Consider the following 18,751-nt stretch of genomic DNA (forward strand, 5'->3'; position numbering starts at 1 on the left):
GACATGTTTTAAAATATTTATTTTGAGTTACAACAAAATAAAAGGTAGTCTGGAAGATCTTAAATTGTAAATAGCTTCTCAAAAACACACACATGTAACTACACTGATAAGATTAATTACATAAAATGACACGTGTGACTCAGCTTTGCATGGTACTCAGTCACCACTGTGATTTCTGGGTTCTTTTGCGTTCCTTCCCAAGAAAAGTTTTTAAAAATTACACACAGGTGTGAAGTTTCATATAAGGCACATACAGTATGTGTATTTGCAAACCCGTGCCAGTGTTGTTCAGAGGTTCAAACATGTGAGATTAGTTTTTCATTGCAGTAAAATGACTCTATGATTAGTGTTTGATTTAGTAGCCACATGTACAGCATGCTAAAGTCTGGTCTTTCAGTCTCATCTGAACACATGGCAGTAACTCCATAGCTTCACACTCAAGTATTGCTTAAACCTACACAGAATTAATCTTGCAGCATATTTTATATATGGGTAAAATACCCTGTAACAAAGTTTGACTTGATACTACCCTTGCAGTGCTAACCACATTATTATAAGATACACCTATTTCAAATGGGTTGTGGGAGATATCCACTCTATGTGCGGTGATGCTCAAAGGCTTTTTGAGGTTTTCATTTAATAATTAAAAAGTTATTACAGGGAATAAATGCCCTCACATTATGTCCAGGTGTGTTACTCATACAGTGTTAAAACATCATCTTTAACAGTACTCTGTCTATGTAAGTAGTCCTCTCAACTCTGTTCCCTGAACGGTTCAAATCCGGGCAGGTGGTGCACCAAGACTGACTGATCCCAACACCAGCGTATGCATATTTTTTCCTTTCTCTCTCTCTATATATATAGCATTTGTCTCACTGAGGCCTCCATGTCATAGAGACATTCTTCCCTCCGCTATAGAATTGTGTAGCTCCTCATCTACAGCCTCATAACATGCAGCTCTTGTGTTCAAAAAGTAGATCTGGTCAGTTGTGAGACGTGGGTCGTATCCTTCCCTCTGCAGTCTGGTTTTCTGAATTTTAAATGTACCTATGCAGGAATGTGGAAATACATAAAATATATTGTGATTTATTGATATGACATTATCAGTTATGGGTGACATTTTTTATGAACTCAGGTGGGAAAGTGGGACAGTTTACCTGTGGTGTCTACATGCGGGGAGATTCGCAGGAACACAGGGCGGGCATATGAAGGAAGAGCTTGCTGGACTTTCTGAAAGAAACCATTGCACTCAAAACTCCCTGTAGTGTCGGCAATAGCAGCCATGCCTGCCTTACCTTCCACACCTGGAAGGAGACATGGAGATAAATCCTTGTTAAGTAATAAGTACAGTTAAAAGCAATATGCATTAAAGGGAAATAACAATTATATTCACAATATGATGCTAAAAGCACTAAGTTAACCATCACCTGGCACTGTCACGCCATACACTGCCACATCAGTCTGACCCAGAAGACTGCTGAGTATGCCCTCCACCTCAGTGGTGGAGACATTTTCTCCTCGCCAGCGGAATGTATCTCCACCACGGTCCCGGAAGTACATGTAGCCCAAGTCATCCATCACCAGCACGTCACCTAGGGTCGACATATGGAAAGACAACTCCTTGTCTAGTCCAAGTTTGGCGGAAACATTAGCAATCTGGCAGTCCAACACTGTCTTTATTTTTCAGGGTTTCAACTTTCAGGTTTTAGGAGCTATAAATATCTTTATCCTGAGCACTTGCATGACTCATTGCACACTTTTTAAAATGAGTACTGCAAGCTGTGTTGAGTGTTGTGATGAACTTTCAGTGAAATATAAATACAATTCAAATATGTACTTTGAGGAATACAAAGGATTGGCAACCTGATAAATATGCAGAATCATTTTTCTTGAAGACATTGTGAGCTATCTTCTTCCTTGTAGCATCCTGATTTGCGTAGCCATCGAATCGCCGTAATGGGTCCTGCTGGTTGATACGGCCCACCAGAAGCCCTGGCTCCCCTGCAAGACATGAAGAAGGGTATTGGAGTGCTGTCAGATGATTGACAGAGTTAACAATCACATACTATGTCAAGTGAAGTTATTGTTGTGGTGTAAGTATTAGTTACCAGGGCGGCAAGGCACACAGAGGCCCCGGTGGTCTCGAATTAGCTCCATGCTGTCCTCGTCCACCCTCACCAGACGGATGGGGTACACGTTGGGGAGAATGCGGCTGTTGAATCCGCAGGCTCCCACCTGGCAGAACAGAATTAGTTAAACTCTGATCCAATGTATATTTTATCAGTGAGGACATAAGTAACACTGTGATTGCTGACCTTGCCATCCATGTTTGCAATGCTACAGTTGCACTCAGTTGCTCCATAGAACTCGCCAATTTGCGCCACCTTAAACCGTTCTGTGAAGGCCTCCCACACACTGGGGCGTAACCCATTTCCCACTGCCAGCCGAACTTTGTGGCCCTTTTCTGACGGCCGCACTGGCTGAGACAAGAGGTAGCGGCAGATTTCCCCGATATACTGCACCACCTACAAAGGAAGAGCAGTCCTGTTATTGTGGCAGAACTAGTTCATAATTAATGTTTCATAGTTATTGATCTCATAAAATATGGCACTTCTCAACATTTTCCAAGCATAAGCTCTTACGGTGCAGTTGTACTTAATGCAATCTTCCCAGAAACGGCTGGCAGAGAATTTCTTCTTCACTACCACAGTGAGGCCGTGGATCAGACACTGACCAACTCCCATGATATTACCTGACAAGAAGAGAAAGCTCACACTTCACCTATACAAACCATAACGGGACAACTGTATTCATCAAGAGCTGGAAGCTACCGTAGCATACCCGCTGAGTGATAGAGAGGCAGGCAGTCATAGATGATATCTTCAGGGCGCATGCGAAAGGCAAAATACCCAAAAGCAGCAATTCTGTAGTAACTGTTGTGAGAACATAGGAGAGATTCTCAGACATCTATCATTACAACTCTGGAGGGTAATGCTTTTATTTTTGTGAATACTTGTTCAAAGAAACGTACCGACTGTGTACCACAATGGCGGCCTTGGGAAGTCCTGTTGTGCCAGAGGTGTAAATATAAAACAGACGGTCTGCAGAAGAGAATAAGACAGAACATTACATTTACATTCTGCAAACAGGTGTCTTCACAGCATTTCATTCACTGCTAGAATTCCATTAGTGAACCCAAACAAAAACAGAAACGAAAATATAGTCCCTGCTTTCCTCCAGCCTTTTGTATTCTGGGGCAATACAGATGTCTACTTTCTTATGAAGGGTATATCTCAGACTCACATCTTTAATCCTGACCTATATGTTCATTAATCAAAGACAGATGTACGCTTGTTTGGAAATTTGATTTGTTCAGACAGTGCACGTCTCAACCGGTCCTTCATACCTACTCCAGACAGCTTTTGCTGTCTGGAGGAGGTATGAAGTGTCTGTCTTGAATTCAAAGTGACTCATATCTCTCCTAGTTCTGCACAGCCAAGTGTTCACCTCATCAGGCTTGAGCTAAAATAATTACTGGGAAGCAATTTCACTTCAGGAACTAGACAGCAGAGTGAGAAAATGAATTACTGTGGGGCATATCCTTTAGGAATTCAGAATAAAGCAAAAAACAGAGGTTCTCAACCAAACACAGTGTGAGGAAAAGAGGGCATATCTAAAAAGAAACTACACATTAACATACAGATTAAGTCTCAAATAGAGTCATAGTTGAGTTCAATGGAGGAGAAGGTGCTTACCATTCATGCCTTTGGGGGGAACACAAGGTGAAGGGGGATGTCTTGATGTGGAGGCTAAAAGTGGGTCCAGAGGTTGAGCACTCAGAGAGGCCAGACGTTCTGCACTGAGGTCTCCGGTACAAAACCGCACCATGGACTGGGTGATGGAGGAACTGACCTCCAACATGGCTGATAGAGGGAGGTGGGAAGAGAGAACACCAATCAGGTCACTTCAAGTACTCTGGTTTACATAGTAGCATACTGTAAATACATGCCTAATATTGTGAGTGAAATTAAATATGTGCTGTAATAATGAGACTTTATTAAGTAACGATTTTTGTATAAGGTCAAACTAAAATTTCATTTCATTTCTAAGCCCATACCATCACACCTATTAAACTGCTAAATACAAATACTGGATCTTTACAGATACAGAGACCAGAGACCACAAAGAAGGGAAGTGTTGTGTTGTCACAGAGAAGCAAATGTTAACTAACTGGCAATGTGACCAACAACAGCATGTTCTGGCCACGTGACATGGTGGAGACACAGTAATTATCACAGCTTGTGTTACACACAAAGACTGAGTATTAACAGTGTGACACCACAGGAAGAAATGCTGACCACCTCACATGATGTTACAGCTAAAACATGAGATTTGTTGCTGAGGTTGATCAATATCTTACTTTGGTTTGATTTCAATAGCAATGTAATCATCTGTATCACAGCATTTTAGAATGAACCATGCCACTGATATCTTGATCAGATTTCCTAACTTTTCCTTAACAAATTCTTACCATCAGCAAGCTCAGCTCCAAACACAATAGCCCGTGACCCTGACACCCCAACACAGTGCAGGAGAGAATCATGGCGGAGGTTGAAGTTGATGAGTGCAGCTTCCACCCCAACCTTGGCCAAGCCCAGCCAAAGTGCCACCTGTAACGGCCTGCTTTCCATGAAGAGGGCCACCACATCCCCGGAGACCCATCCCTGACCTCTTGCCCAATGAGCCACAGCGTTAGACAGCTCATCCAGCTGGGTGAAGGTCCATGTTTCCCCAGTGGCCTCATAAATCAGTGCTGGTTTGTTTGGGTGAAGTTTTACTGTCTGGGCGAAGATGGAAGGAATGTTGCTTCCATTGCGCATGTAACGCCATAAAGCCAGCTTCACTCTCAGCAGCACATACAGGCCACTGGTGAGAGCCAAAGGAGGAAGATAGGGGAGAAATTAGGTAAGTGAGGATGTAGATCCACAAGCATGACAACTTTATTTAGACATATTCAACTTACTTGAGGTCTCTCTTGGCAGTGCGTGCAGCAATGTAGAAGTATTTCCAACTTCTCGTGCCCAGATATACCCCAAGGCCTGCTGCCAGACTCCAGGACCAGGACACCCCGAAGAGACGCAACAGTCCCATAGACCCCAAAGAGGCTGAGACACTTGCTGCATTGTGCATTCTTGTCATGGAGGAAAGGGAGAAAGATAGGCTTTTAGGAAAGAATGGGGGTAAGCTGAAGTCTGCATGGGTTTCATTCAGAAAGTTGAATTACTGCGGTACAGGCTGGCACACACAAGTACGTAAAAGAAACTATTTGTAGTTATATTTAACAATTATATAAAAGCCCTGAGCAGGGATTAAGTTATTACCAAAGTGATCACATATCAATCAGCTCACATTTAAGCACTGCACATAAACAGACGCCATTCCCGGTTACATAAACCGGCATTGTTAACTCACAGCGCAGAATCTATATGCATGCATTGCACACAACTTACCTACAAGTCAACAGACTGAAGCGATGTCACCTTTCACCCGCTAACCCCGCCGCTCGGCACAACTTCTTACTTAGTTACTCTCGCGGAAACTATCGAGAATCGAAATCGTCCTCCGGAGGAAGAAAGCGTCGTGAAGAGATTCAACCCAAGGATTTTTGGCAGGCCAGTAGTTTTTAAGAGTTACAGCAGTTTTACAGTTCGCTACCAAGCATCGCGGTTGTTGCTAAGTAGGAAAGCAGTTTACATTCACACCTTATCCGTAAATATGTGAAACGTACGTGTGCGAGTCCTAGTGGCTGGCATCTATGGGTGAGAGTTCATTATTTGTGCTCGACTGGCACAAGTGACCGCAGCCTCAGTATGAACGGTGAAAATGCAGTGTGAACCAGGCTATTTGCTGTACTCCATATTGAATAGGGTGGTTGCCGAAGAAGCACCGCCCACCCAGGGAGTGAGCCTCCACCAGCAGCGTAGCCATTGGTTAAACTCGACGCACGTCAAGCTTTTCTCAATTTTGATTTGACATTGTTGACCCCGCCCAATTTCCCAACCACCCGATTTGCAGGTGGCTGCCATTGATAATAGCGCCGGCACAGACTACTAACTTAATGTTGGGAAATGTTTTCAAAGTCCGTTTCCATGCTTTACTCATACTGTTGTTTCGTATACTGTTGTTTAGCTGAATATGGAGTAGTAAAGTCGGTTGAAAACAACACAGTGAAGATTACATTCTTACATTTTTTTTACAAGACACATGAAAGAAATCAATTATTTCAAAAAGTAAAAAGAAAAAAGTCCAAGAGCAACAAGATCAATGCAGACTGATGGTCCGCCTGCGTATGTCCGCACAGGAGTAATTTGTTGTCACTGTGGGTTTCTGTGTGCAGAAACTGCAAACTCTGAAAAGCACTGCTCTCCTCAGTAAGATGTAAACCCAAGGGTCCAAGATCTGATTCCAGGAGGCCATACGTAAGCCCAGAAGGATGAACTTATCATGTTCATTGGTTGAGGCTTTGAGGCTTTGGTTGAACTGCATCACAAGAATGTGGATCTATAATGGAGAAGAGACGCAGAGTAACTCATGCTGATGAGGTGTAGCTATTACTTTATAATCTAAAGGCAAAAATGGTTCTGGAAACAAATAACTGAGATCTAAAAGAGTAGTACTCACAAGAAAGGGGCTCCAGCACACACAGGAAACCACAGTGATCACTGCCAGTTGCACCATCATTTCCACATCCAACGAACAAAACAAAGAAGAAGTCGATGTGGTAGATGGGCGACGGGTGCAGTGAGCTGTTGATTTTGAATTGACATTGCGGGGCCTCATTCTGGCCTGCAGCAATGCCAGACCACTCAGGATGTTGCAGAGCAGGGAAAGAGTGAGTGCAGTGAGGCCCAGACATGAGAAGGCCAGAACCAGACTGGTGTCAGCTGTAGACGGTGGATCATAGATAGGCAAGAAACACCATGTGCCAGGAAACTGGGTAGTATAAGTTCCCACTGCAAATACAGGTAGAATTGCCAGCACAAGTGCAACAGAGGGGAGAAGTAGCACAACTCGCCACATATGAGTCACTGTGATCATACCAGCGTGATAAAAGGGCTGGGTGATGGCCACGCAGCGCTCCATTGCCATCGCACAACCCAACAGCAAAGGGCATAGGCCAAAAAACACCATACTCGCCCCAAAGATTTGACAGAATGTGGTTGGCTTCTCAGGCTGCATGTTATACCTCTGATCCATGTGCAAATACAGAGCGAAGGCGCCTGGGATCACATGACCTCCCAGGTCAGCCAAAAGCAAAGCCACTATTAAGAGCAGAAACGGTGCTTTGGATTGGCGGCGGAAGCGTACACGGGACTTTGCCAGGATGCCCAGAGCGGTGAGGTTGGAGATGGTCCCAAATGTCATGGTAAAGCAGGACATCCCTATGCCTGGAGATTGCCAGGTGCTGCTGTTCAGTAAGGGGCTTGGCTGTTCAGAGGAGCTGATTTTCATGTTCTGGTGGAGGGTTGGTGGTGTGGAAGAGGTAGAAAATGAAGTCATGAGTATAGACGGTGTCCTCATCCTCAGTGTTGTCTACAGAGAATTACAGACAAATTTAGAATACTTCCATTTGTTTGAAGCCATTAATGGTTTTATATCATCTTGTTCTGCTTCCTAAAAGCCATCTCAAGTAAAGCATAGATAGGAGAGCACCAGAGAAGTCTTCAATGAAAAATCTGGTACTAGTATGATACATACTTCACTGGGCAGCTCAAAGACTGATAACAACAAGTGGTCTGCCAGTGACACTTGGGATTTAGAAAAGTTACAACTGCCCAGCCAATAATGAAGAGGACTGGACTAAACCCTGCAAGAGCTTCTAACATTTTTTGCTGCCATTGTGGTGTGGCAATGTAGGGAACTTGTGCCACTTGCTGCTTTTATTTGGTCGGTTTGCACAACAGGCTCTTAAATCAGACATTGCGTATGTCTGTTTCACAAAATGTTCATCTTTTCCACACACAATGTGGGATACATAATAACTTCATTCTCACCATTTATGATGGTTTAAACCAAACCCAAAATGAAACTAAACTCATGGACAATTTTAAAAAGCAAATTTTGGCAACAAGAGACTTGTCTTTGTTTCTCTTTCTCTTTTGTTGGCAACCTCCACATAGAGACTATTTGTGCCATTTGCCACTGCTCTAACACACCTCACAGCTGGTTGAGCTGTCCATTTATTTTATCTTTTTTTCTGGTTACTGTGCCTTCAGAGAGAAGAACGATGTCCCTTGTGAGTGTGAGGAAATTACAGAGAAACTGACTGATTAAAAGGAAACCAGGGGTTATATTGAGAATTGGAATGTTATCAGTAACAAAACAAAGATGTCTTACCATGATATCATCTACTCTTGAATTTTTTTTTTCTGGCATATACTGGATACTGGCTGGATATTTTCTCAAACACAAAGGCTGCTACTCAAAAGCTCTGGTTTAATACTCATTTTGCCAAAGTAAAAACTAAAACAAAAAACACATTTCTCAACAACTCATGTATGGTAAGGAATGCCCTGCTAATCCCCGGGTAGCTCTTCTTCTCCATTATCCATGTCTGAAATACCTCAGCAATCAGGGTGTCTTAATCTCCCTTCAACTCCTCACATCTCTCGTTCACAATGAAAGTGAATTAAATAGATGAAATTAATGAGGAATCCCAGTTTTCCTAGAAACGCCCCTCTGTGTTCATGCACTAGTCCGATTTCTTGTATTTTGCATATACTTTAGCTTCATGTGGACTCATTTGCAACCTGAGATAAATGTGCTAAGTATTTTGTTTATGACGTGAATTACCATTAACTGGTTATGAATAATAAACAACACTTACCTTCAAATGAGACCAGATGAACAGTGGATTGTTTGTGATGGAACAAATGAGAGAGGACAAACGTGCCTCTCTTGTCTGCAGAGCTTCCCGATTTGCCACATTCACTTACCACTACTGTCCATAATCATTTACTCTTGTTCTCCTCCCTTTCTTTTTCCATGCCGCTCTGACAGTTTCTCTTTCTCCTGCTTCCGACTTTCTCATTCTCTCCAGAGGCTTGGCAGCTATTTTATCTCTTCATGCTGGACCTGCATTTTCCATCCTCCTTCCCTCTCTGGATGTGTTCCTCCTATCTATTCATCTCCTCTGCTGATCCTTTGAAGTAGAGGTGATCACAGCTAGCTCTTTCATTTTGTTATATAGATCCAGTGTTAACTGAATATTTTATGATTCACTCTGTTGGATTCTTAATTTCCTCTAAACAGAACGAGATTTAAGTCTTATTTAACAGGGACGATGTTATGTTTATGCACATCAGAGGAGTTTGGAAGAGCATGATGATTGTTAGATGCCTAAAAGGTTTCTGATATACTTGTGTATACCTGTTTAGAGGAATAAAATACCTGGATCCCATGCACACTGAACATCACCCTGACATATCTTTTAGAATATTTTAGATGTAAAAACACTTGTGTTTAAAAAATGTTCCCAGGAGGTGAGTATAAATCAACACTGACTCTACCAAAATTAGTAAATTTCAAGAGGGAATATTGCACTCATCTGTACTTATATATTGTACAGTGAAACATTTTTTACAACATTTTTTTTCAGGGCTACTTAAGGTTTGTTTTCTTGTTAAAATTCAAGTACCAATTTGTTTTCAATCAGGGCCTGTGATCTGACATAAACAGGAAGGAAGAGGAGAGAGACTTCCTTTTCCTCTGTATGTATAACTGGTTCTATCTTTTACGTAAACCAGGCAGATAAGCAGTAAGCAATGAGCTATGAAACAGGGATTCAGACATGAATGTGGAAAGAAAGAAATATTTCACTTTTGGCAGTTACTTTGTGTTTGTTCTTTAACAAAACTCCTAACTTCACTCTAAGTTTTGTTGATGTGCCATTGTTGCTGTTCCTGCTAAATACTGGCTGTGACATAAAGAGCCTTAAAGAAAAACAAGAAAGATTTGTTTGTCCTTAAGCTGTTTGAAAGGAATTTCTTCAGTATTCTAAATAAAATATCTGAAGACCAGTGGCAGGAAGACCTTCACATGGAGCTGAAAAACATGGAGTACATCAGAATATTTATTTGGTTTAAAGCTTTCAGGAGCGGCATGAAAAATATTAAAACACACACAAAAACAAGTAATACATCACGGATAATTCATGCTTTGAAAGACAGAAAATATAAATATAAAAGATATGTATTTTGACCAAACAGCATCAATAAAAAAAATCCCAATGTGTGAAAAACCAGTGCCTACAACACTGCTAAAATTCAACAACAACAACAACAACAACAATAATAATAATAATAATAAGCTTATTTTTTAAAATTCAAGTTTTTAAAGCTATTTGAGCTTAGAAAAAAAACTTCTCAAATATTTAGATAACAATGCAGGAATGCAGTCAGATATGAATACATATTGAATTACCCAGCAATATATACCCAAGTATACATTTAAACTCTATCTCTGTATCATAATTGTCTTTTCATAATACTGTGGATAAAAGAAAGTGCTTGCCTCTTAAAATATCCTTCAGACTATCTTTGTTGGTTGAATAAAGTACCTGGTCAACACAACTACCTATATTAGATGTACCTGGTAAAACAGGTCAACCATTTTGATGTTTTGGTCCAAAATCATTTTAAAAAAATTTCACATATGAAAAATTCAAATGTTTGAAGATTTCTTTTTTAAAAATGAGTTTCATGATTTACCATTTGACAAATAAAAACAAGTACTGGCATGATTAAAGCAAAGCTGTTGATCATGAGTGAAGTCAACAGCTTTGCTTGCAGGTCAAGATGTTCAGCTGACAACAAAATAATCTGTATTACTGTAAAACTCACTGAAAAATGTAATTTTCTCATTTTAAAGGAAATCCTTCATTTGTATTAAATTATGACAATGAACAATTGTATTTCTGCAGCTTAAAAATACAAAATTTAAAGAAACAATTTACAGCATTTTGCAGTAAAGCAAACTGGTGCATTGCCCACAAACAGGAGTGCAGTTGGCTGCATGCCTGTGATGGCCATCTTCAGGAAATAAGTCTGACTTTGAAAGTCATGATTTAGCTCTTCAGATGTGAGACTCTCCCGTGTCCTGGGTGCTTTTGGATGCCTGAGGTTGACAGAAGGGAGAGGATAGATCAGTCACAACAGACACTTTGAATGCCCGTTTATTATTAGAACAGGCTTTGCTTTGTCACCAAGATATAGTAAGATATAACTTCACTTCACATCTTCTATTATACCTTATCATCTTCAAAGTCTTGAAAAGACTTATGCGTTTGCACTGGAAACTGTCCAATATTGAATTTACAATGATTTAACCTCATTAAGTCTCTTAAGAAATCCCATTACAGATCAAATATTAAACAATGCTGTCCAAATGCATATTAAAGGACTGATTAGATTTTACTGCTGCTGGGTGAGCAATGCGGGCATATCCTATTTAACAATGAGAGAATATGATTGTTTTCTAACCTACATTAGATAATATGTGTTTTATGAAAATATATATGGTAGCCAAATAAACTAGTAAGAGATATTACACCATATCACATTTAATCTAGCACGGTGCTATGTTGCAGTTGGATAATACTGTTTAATTTCACTGTCATTTCACTTCAGTCAGAGCCTCTGCTGTGAAATATAAATAACTGCTTACATGTGCCTTGCTGGAGTGGGAGTAGCCGAACTCTGAGTAGCTCTTCTTCTGAGGTGCACAGCATCTGGACAGGAAGTTTCCATATTCTTCCCTAACCTAAAATTGGAATAAGAATTAGAATACAGATATTGATACCAGAAAAAGCAGAATAGCTTGTTCTTTATTCTTTGAGAGCAACATAAACAGACCTGTTTAGAGAACAGACAGTGCATGACGAAAAGCATAACCCCCTGAAGGCTGCCAAAGATGGTGAACAGGTAAGACATGGCTATAGTGGACTCCTCAAACTGGAAACATCCAAAGATCCACATGATGCCCAACACACACAGCTGAGCCACTGCAGTAATAGTGAATGCCCTGCAGGAGGCGACAAAAACACATGTGGGTCAAATCTGAGACAACTGAACACTCAATCACAGGCCAGGGCCTGCTGGACTGGGTGTGGCAGGCATTTTGAGGTAAATTACTGACTTACTTTATTTTCTGCAAACTGTCCAGGTCGGGGTTTAAGCTTGAAAACTTCTGTGCCAACTTCCAGACGGTGATGAGAAAGAAGAAGATGTTTACCTGAAAAGAAACATGGATCAGCTTTTAAACAAACAGTCAATTTTAGGGATATTGTTGAAATCAATAATGATTTTCTTACTTACAATGATAATGAAACAGGCAGGGCCAAAGAAACTCCAAATGAATTCCAGGTTTAACCAACAACTGCAATGCATATGGAGAGCTTATTTAGCAGACTGCATGTCAACATGACCTGGGATTCAAGCTTGAATTGAAAAAAAAAGAAAGAAAAAAAAAGAAAAACAAAAATAAAATCAGCATCAGTAGAGTGAAACTTACTGTCTGTCAGTACCATATCCCTTGGGATTAGCTAAGGCAGAGATAGCAACAATGACAGCTGGGACTCCATAGCCACCTGCCATCATGTGTAGAGTCCTGAAGTTGGTGTTAAAGACCAGGACTACCATCCTGAAGAGCTGGATGCCCTCCAGGCACATCCAGCAAAATGCTGCCAGGAAGAAGAAATGCAGCAGCCCTGCAACCACGGCACAGCCAACCTAATGTAGTAGGGAGAGGGATAAGGATGACCGCAGTGAAAAAAGGACAAAGAATGCTGAGAAATGGAGAGAAAGAAATAGGGAGAAACTACTTGCTGAATTGTTGTTTATAAATCTTCAGCACCCACATAAATCATTCAGTAGTTTTGCTGTTACTTAATATCTATTCCTCTGAAAGTGTCAGAAACTTTTACTGCACTCGTCTGGACAGTGCAGGAATTTTGACTATGCAAGCTGTTCGAGTATTTACCTGGTTCTCTGTGCGAGAGATGCCTGCAAGGAAGATAAGGTTGGCAATGAAGAGGCTGATGCAAAGGTGCAGGTGGATGGTGGTTCTTGGGCTTTGGATGGAGCGGATCAGTGAGAATGTCAGGATGCAGATGAACAGGCAAACTAGTGAAAGGGACAGACCCACCCAGGATATCAGCTGCAACTCAAACTTGTGCTGCTGGGAGACAGAAAGAAGGGTTACCTCACAGTTCACAGAAATGGACTGAAGTTACAACTGTAAAATCGCAACTGTAAGAGTGCAAGATTTGCTATGTCATTGTGAATGTAACTGAGAGTTTTAACCTTCATGTCATAGAGAGCCATGAGCACAGCAAAGCTGCTCAGATGGGTGCAGGAACACACAGTGTATTCATGGTTGGACTTCAGTACATTGCAGCCCTGAGAAGACCAGGCCCCCCCTTCCTTTGAGGAATCCCAGAACACACAATGGCCAGTTTCATTTGACTGTAAAAGAAATTAATACATCAATTTAAATAGAGATAAAGACCATTATAGGTGTAATAATTGTCTTGCAAAGGCGAATAACAACTTCACAACCAGAAATAGCAAATAGTGAGGAATAGTCTTTCCTCTTTACCTTTTTCAGGTGGTAGAAAGTCAGATTAATGGACTCTTTGAGGTGGCTTGTGTTTCTGTTACTGACAGTGACAGTCACCACTTTGGAGTTGATCTTTAAGTTTTGGTTCCCCTGCTGTTTCATCCCATCAGCATCTTCCAGCTTTGCATAGCTCAGCAAGGATACCGTTGTGAAGCCTGTCACAATCATAGCAGGATAACACTGGGTTAACTGGACATCATTTACATTCAGAAGTCCTCTGTATGTTAATGGAAGTGGTTACGAATATGTTAATTAGGTATGATCGTTACCAGGGTAATAGGAGGGATCTCCTGCAGCTGTCCCCAATTGGATGTCCAGTTGAGCTTGCTTAGATGATAGAGTCGCAGCTCCCTGGGGTAGGACAGTCCCCTTATGTACCAGCAGCTCCAGCTCTGGACAGGGACACAAAGATCATCTTTATGAACATGCATTGCTTGGCACTTAATACTATAGGTGACTTTAAAAGAGATATCAAACCAAAAAATATTGCACTTGAAGAAGTGTAAACTTCTTGAAGGAAGAACTTATCTGCATGTAAATGAACCAAAAGCTATGACTGAATTGTACGAATATTTGTGAGTGGGAAAAAAGCAAAGAAAAATTCAGCTTCTTCATAATATATTTCAAATTAACCTGTGTGAAGGGAGTGCATCTTTGTCCCTGGGGTCTGTATGAAGGGTCCTATCATCCTCAGAGCATTCTCCACTGTGTCCAGAAAGAAGGAGACTTTCCTTTTATCACTGAGGGTTCCACTGGACAAGAGCTCATCAATCATAGACAACAATTTCTACAGCCACAGGAGAGGAGGTAGAGAGGAAGAAACATAAGCAGAAACGGGAGAAACAGGAGACAGAGTCAGACTTTCAGGCTGCATACCACCTCAGGTCAACATAAACAGTGTACAGGGTTGTGCAAAGACATCTGAACACCATGTGACAGAGCTCAAATAGGGACAGAACGTCCTGTTTCTGTGTTGGTTAGGAGGATGTGGAAGATTTTGCCTTATAATCATGTATTTCAATGCAGATATACCTTCAGTAGGTCCTCTGCAGAATGCTGGTATAAGGCTGTTGGACTCTCACTCTCTGTAAGATCCAGACAAGTCTTTTCCAGCTGCACCATGAGATCATGTGCAATGTGCAATTCCTTGAAGAGAATTGGGGGGAAGGAGGCAGTATGAGACAAATGATATTGTAAATATATGCATGAATATATGTTGAACAGTATTAAAACTGTTTCTGGTGTGGAGTTACCTCTGTCAGACTGCTCATATCTTTGAAAACATCACAGTTTAAAGCTGAGGACACAGGAAGTGTGATTAAGGGTGCTTGCTGATAACCATGACATTCATATTATGATGATACCCATACTCATAAAAGTGTTCTGTTTATATATTTACTGAACAAACACTGATGCAGTAATGGATGTCGGAAAAAGTTGAGTGCTGCTGCGCTCTTACCACTGCAGCGAGACCCATTGTTGCCATAGTTAGTGAACCCTGTGTGGCATGCACAGTAATGGCCGCTGGCTCCACGGTGGCAGGTTCCATTTCCACAGATTGTCTTATCAATCGTACAAATGTCTAAAATGGAAACAAATCAGGGTGGGTAAAATGGTTGCACTATGTGTTTCAGTCAGTGGTAATGGAGCAATAAATACCCTGGCACACTCAAATATTCATAGTAAGTAATAATGAACTTGTAAAACTACTAAAATAGTATTTTGCAGCATCGTGTCACAAGCCTTACCCTCACATTGCTCCTCACTCCCAGAGAAGTTAGCCTGACCAGATTTCAGTAGAAAGCCAGCATTGCAGAGGCAATGATAACTGCCTTGTGTGTTCACGCATGCTGCATTCTGACCACAAACCTTTTCCTCTTGACATTCATCAATGTCTACATAAGGAGGAAGAAAATCAGAATCAGAAAAACTTTATTAATCCCCGTAAGGAAATTCGTTAGTTACGATCAAACTCCTGATGGAAAATGAAGAAAATGCAACACAACTTAAGAATAACACAGAGGAAATCATTAGTTGTGTTTTCTCACCTTAAACAAATAAAGAGACACACTAACTCCAGCATATAGGGAAATTAATTATACATACTGTAAATGCCCTGTATATAACTTGTTTTCTTTTAGTGAGGTTATGGATAAGCATTTTACCTGTACATGTAACATTGCCACCATGACTTAACCTTTTCACTCCAGAAGTGCTGATGAATCCATCAAGACAAGTGCAGTTATAATATGGACTTGTGTTAGAACAGATGGCATTGGGTCCACAGATGTCTTTGTCTTCCAAACACTCATTGATATCTTGACATAAAATATAAAGACAGAATATTCATATTTAAATAATGACCGCAGGAGTTAAACTTTTATCAAATATGAATCTCTCTGCCATCATTGATTAAATTTACAAGATGACTTACCTCTGCATGTTGCAGATGTTTCAGATGAAAAATTCACAGTCCGTGTTGATGATCTGAAACCATCAGCACATTGGCAGTAGAAGCTGCCGTTTGTGTTGAAACAGAGTGCATGTTCTCCACATAGCCCAGGATAATTCTCATCAGAAGCACATTCATCAAAATCTTGATTAAGGAAACAAGAATATGAAAAAGACGGACATCAAATAGTTTGTGAGTAATGTTTGAGTAAAACATATTTTAGCTGGTTCTAAAAGAAAAAAAAATGCAGTTAGGTGATAACAAATATCAAATACGATTATTATACAAATTCTTTCACAGAAATCATTTAGCAAACCATGTAATATATTCTAATGTTCTGAAGGCAAAGGTGAGCAATCAGTGACAAATGCCATTAAAATACACCCAAGCCACAACATACGTATTTTTCCACGGTGCGTTATGTGTGAATATACATTTGTTTTTCTTACCAACGCATCTTTGTCCCTTTTTGTCAAATCCAATGGGACAGGATGACAGGACCTTGATGAGGAAGAGCCACAGAGCTGAAAAGGAAAACCAGTAACTGTCAGTCTACAGTTCATCTTCACCTTCTGAAAATTCATGCAGCATCTGCTACACTAGTACGCATGCTTAATCTATGCCAACGTCTTTTTTTAATCATTCAGAAATATTTCAGTGAAGCTACAAGGATATTAATAGATCAGTTTGACAACAGAAATGACAGAAGAAATGTTCAGAGTTTTAAAAATGTTCAGCTTAAAATGTTAATGCCCTCATTCTCTTCTTTCATTTCCTGAGATTGTTTCAATAGCATCTGCACCATACTTCAAAATGAACAAAACATGGGTGTCTGGAGAACTGTACTTCCTATGAGTCAGGAAACATCAGCTGGCATGGTGCAAGCACAAAATAGTCCTATAATAGTACAGAATCAGTCCTTTGTGGTTGCCTAAATGACACCAGATGTGAGAAGGTGTATGAAGCCAGGACCAAAGTGCTGTTACATTATTTTTCATACTAATCACAAAAATGGCATGCAGTATTTCCACTGAGCTCCTAGCCATGCAAGTTTCATCTTTACTTGTTGATATTTTGAGATATGCTGCTCAGGCATCCATTGTCAAACAAATACAATGAAAATGAAGGAATACTCTTTGAAACACATATTAACATTTTCACTATTGGTTTTACATTTTTTTTCCCCTGTATAATGTATTTTCATTTCATTAGAGGAAAATGGGAAAGTACAGCATGTTTTTTATGGTTTGGGGTAAGTGGCAATGTAATAACTAAAACAGGAAGACTTAGTAACTTAAGGAGGAACTAATCTCCATGGAGACAGGAAAACATTTAATAAAAACGCTGCTGAGTTTCCAATGATGACACCTTTGCATACTAGTGTTGGTAACTCTGTGGCATGTTCTTCCTCTTAGGGCGGATGTAGGTGCCTGTGGTCACCTTCAGATGACAAGTAATATGGGTGCTGAGCTCATAGTCTATTAATATCACTTGAAAGTCATCAGAAGAACATACAGCACAGAACAACACAGGTGGTTTATTTGAAGAAAAGCTGCTGTGCACAGCATCTCTCTCCTTTTTCTCTTAATTTATTTGAACACTCTTAATTTATTTTGCACACTCAGCATTCAGGCTCTGTTTGCTGCAGAGAACCATGACAGCTTGAGTTTTTAACAATTATAATTTTGTCAGTAAGACTTTAGATAAGGTTGGTGGCAAGTTAAGTCCTTTTACCTTAACCTTTTGTTTTGTAGCTAAAGAAAGTAACAAAACTTGGCATTTAGAAATAGATGTTACTGAATAAAACTGACTTGACCATTAACAGACCTTAGTCGACTCTTTAAAATGCCTATGTTTGCTCATACAGCATGTGTAATACTAAAAGTGTTACACAACATGCTTTTTTTGATCTAACATTTAATCTGGGATTAAATACAGAAAACATATACAGACATGAGATTAAGGTGATCCCAGAACATTTTTAAACTTCCCCAGGTGACCTTCCATTCTGACTACTGTGCAAATGGGTGACAAATGTGACTCACCCAGGATCAGGAGGTTCCACCTGCCCACCATGGTGAAGAGGAAAACACTGTCCAGACCAGTACAGGGAAAGTTAAAACAACCAAAACATAAACCCAAGAGCTCTCTACATTCGAGTGGCTCCGATCTCTTCTCTTCTCTTCACTTTTTCAAGTGAGGGTGTGGAAAAAGTGACTGCACTATATGCTGACACCAGCAAAAAAAACCCTTAAAAACTACAGGAATCAGTAGCCTAATGGCATACCATGACCTCTCCTCTCGCGCTCTCTGTCTCTGTCTTCCTCTCCCCTTTGAATCTTCTTCTGCTTTCACTGCCGAGGTGACTAGCTGTGATAACTAGGGGAGGAGAGTTTCTGGGGAGGGGTTTCACGCTCTCCCTGAATTACGCCCATAGAGGTTACACAATCACACAGGAGTTTGTCAGGGACCACAGCCCGCAGTTACTTTTCTTTTAAAATGTAACTCCTTTCGTTACAGCAATATGTTTCTAAACAGTAACAGGTAATTCACATATCTCTCCCCATCTTTGCTCATTTTGCTGTATCTTTCCCCCTCGGTTGGACTTTGTGGTAAGGGGAT

General features: G+C 40.5%; 3 protein-coding genes across 9 annotated transcripts; all 3 read right to left on the reverse strand.

Moving 5' to 3' along the window:
- Positions 1-4: 4 nt before the first annotated feature.
- slc27a1a (solute carrier family 27 member 1a) lies at positions 5-9,053 on the reverse strand. 4 transcript variants are annotated; one of them, XM_041063632.1, is made up of 13 exons: positions 8,888-9,053; positions 5,024-5,191; positions 4,532-4,926; positions 3,756-3,923; positions 3,032-3,101; positions 2,842-2,933; positions 2,643-2,752; positions 2,316-2,525; positions 2,109-2,235; positions 1,864-2,001; positions 1,428-1,592; positions 1,158-1,304; positions 5-1,047 (listed from the first exon to the last, which is right to left on the reverse strand). In XM_041063632.1, the coding sequence occupies exons 2-13, from the start codon at positions 5,188-5,190 to the stop codon at positions 890-892; spliced, it is 1,947 nt and encodes a 648-aa protein (XP_040919566.1). In that variant the 5' UTR covers position 5,191; positions 8,888-9,053; the 3' UTR covers positions 5-889. The 4 variants fall into 4 exon arrangements, with proteins under 4 accessions (XP_040919566.1, XP_040919565.1, XP_040919564.1 ...); XM_041063631.1 differs by lacking the exon at positions 8,888-9,053 and adding an exon at positions 5,515-5,923; XM_041063630.1 differs by lacking the exon at positions 8,888-9,053 and adding an exon at positions 5,511-5,922.
- On the reverse strand, positions 6,114-8,872 carry ptger1c (prostaglandin E receptor 1c (subtype EP1)). Its single transcript, XM_041063647.1, has 2 exons — positions 6,682-8,872; positions 6,114-6,561 (listed from the first exon to the last, which is right to left on the reverse strand). The coding sequence occupies exons 1-2, from the start codon at positions 7,579-7,581 to the stop codon at positions 6,322-6,324; spliced, it is 1,140 nt and encodes a 379-aa protein (XP_040919581.1). The 5' UTR covers positions 7,582-8,872; the 3' UTR covers positions 6,114-6,321.
- Positions 9,054-10,120: 1,067 nt separating the features above from the next.
- Positions 10,121-18,463, reverse strand: LOC121199127 (adhesion G protein-coupled receptor E2). Of its 4 annotated transcripts, none has more exons than XM_041063624.1 (19): positions 18,175-18,463; positions 16,579-16,653; positions 16,112-16,273; positions 15,843-15,995; positions 15,426-15,572; positions 15,137-15,259; positions 14,931-14,974; positions 14,710-14,823; positions 14,311-14,464; positions 13,947-14,069; positions 13,657-13,832; positions 13,362-13,523; positions 13,039-13,233; positions 12,571-12,788; positions 12,375-12,435; positions 12,200-12,291; positions 11,913-12,081; positions 11,725-11,820; positions 10,121-11,175 (listed from the first exon to the last, which is right to left on the reverse strand). In XM_041063624.1, the coding sequence occupies exons 1-19, from the start codon at positions 18,203-18,205 to the stop codon at positions 11,134-11,136; spliced, it is 2,337 nt and encodes a 778-aa protein (XP_040919558.1). In that variant the 5' UTR covers positions 18,206-18,463; the 3' UTR covers positions 10,121-11,133. The 4 variants fall into 4 exon arrangements, with proteins under 4 accessions (XP_040919558.1, XP_040919557.1, XP_040919560.1 ...); XM_041063623.1 differs by having other exon boundaries at positions 13,039-13,236; XM_041063626.1 differs by lacking the exon at positions 15,843-15,995.
- Positions 18,464-18,751: the final 288 nt, after the last annotated feature.

Source organism: Toxotes jaculatrix, chromosome 18 (assembly GCF_017976425.1).
Source record: "Toxotes jaculatrix isolate fToxJac2 chromosome 18, fToxJac2.pri, whole genome shotgun sequence".
NCBI classification, from domain to species: domain Eukaryota; kingdom Metazoa; phylum Chordata; class Actinopteri; family Toxotidae; genus Toxotes; species Toxotes jaculatrix.

Bases quoted from the DNA above. Each gene is read 5' to 3' on its own strand.
- LOC121199127 (XM_041063623.1), bottom strand. From the start codon at position 18,205: ATGGTGGGCAGGTGGAACCTCCTGATCCTGG. The intron at 15,996-16,111 runs GTAAGTCATCTT...TTTTATGTCAAG, and splicing joins AACATCTGCAACATGCAGAG to ATATCAATGAGTGTTTGGAA. The intron at 13,524-13,656 runs GTAAAGAGGAAA...TTTCTTTTACAG, and splicing joins CTTTCTACCACCTGAAAAAG to TCAAATGAAACTGGCCATTG.
- ptger1c (XM_041063647.1), bottom strand. From the start codon at position 7,581: ATGAGGACACCGTCTATACTCATGACTTCATTTTCTACCTCTTCCACA. The intron at 6,562-6,681 runs GTGAGTACTACT...TCTCCATTATAG, and splicing joins TGTGCTGGAGCCCCTTTCTT to ATCCACATTCTTGTGATGCA.
- slc27a1a (XM_041063629.1), bottom strand. From the start codon at position 5,199: ATGACAAGAATGCACAATGCAGCAAGTGTCTCAGCCTCTTTGGGGTCT. The intron at 3,102-3,755 runs GTAAGCACCTTC...TCTCTTCTGCAG, and splicing joins TCCCCCCAAAGGCATGAATG to ACCGTCTGTTTTATATTTAC. The intron at 2,526-2,642 runs GTAAGAGCTTAT...CTTCCTTTGTAG, and splicing joins GCATTAAGTACAACTGCACC to GTGGTGCAGTATATCGGGGA.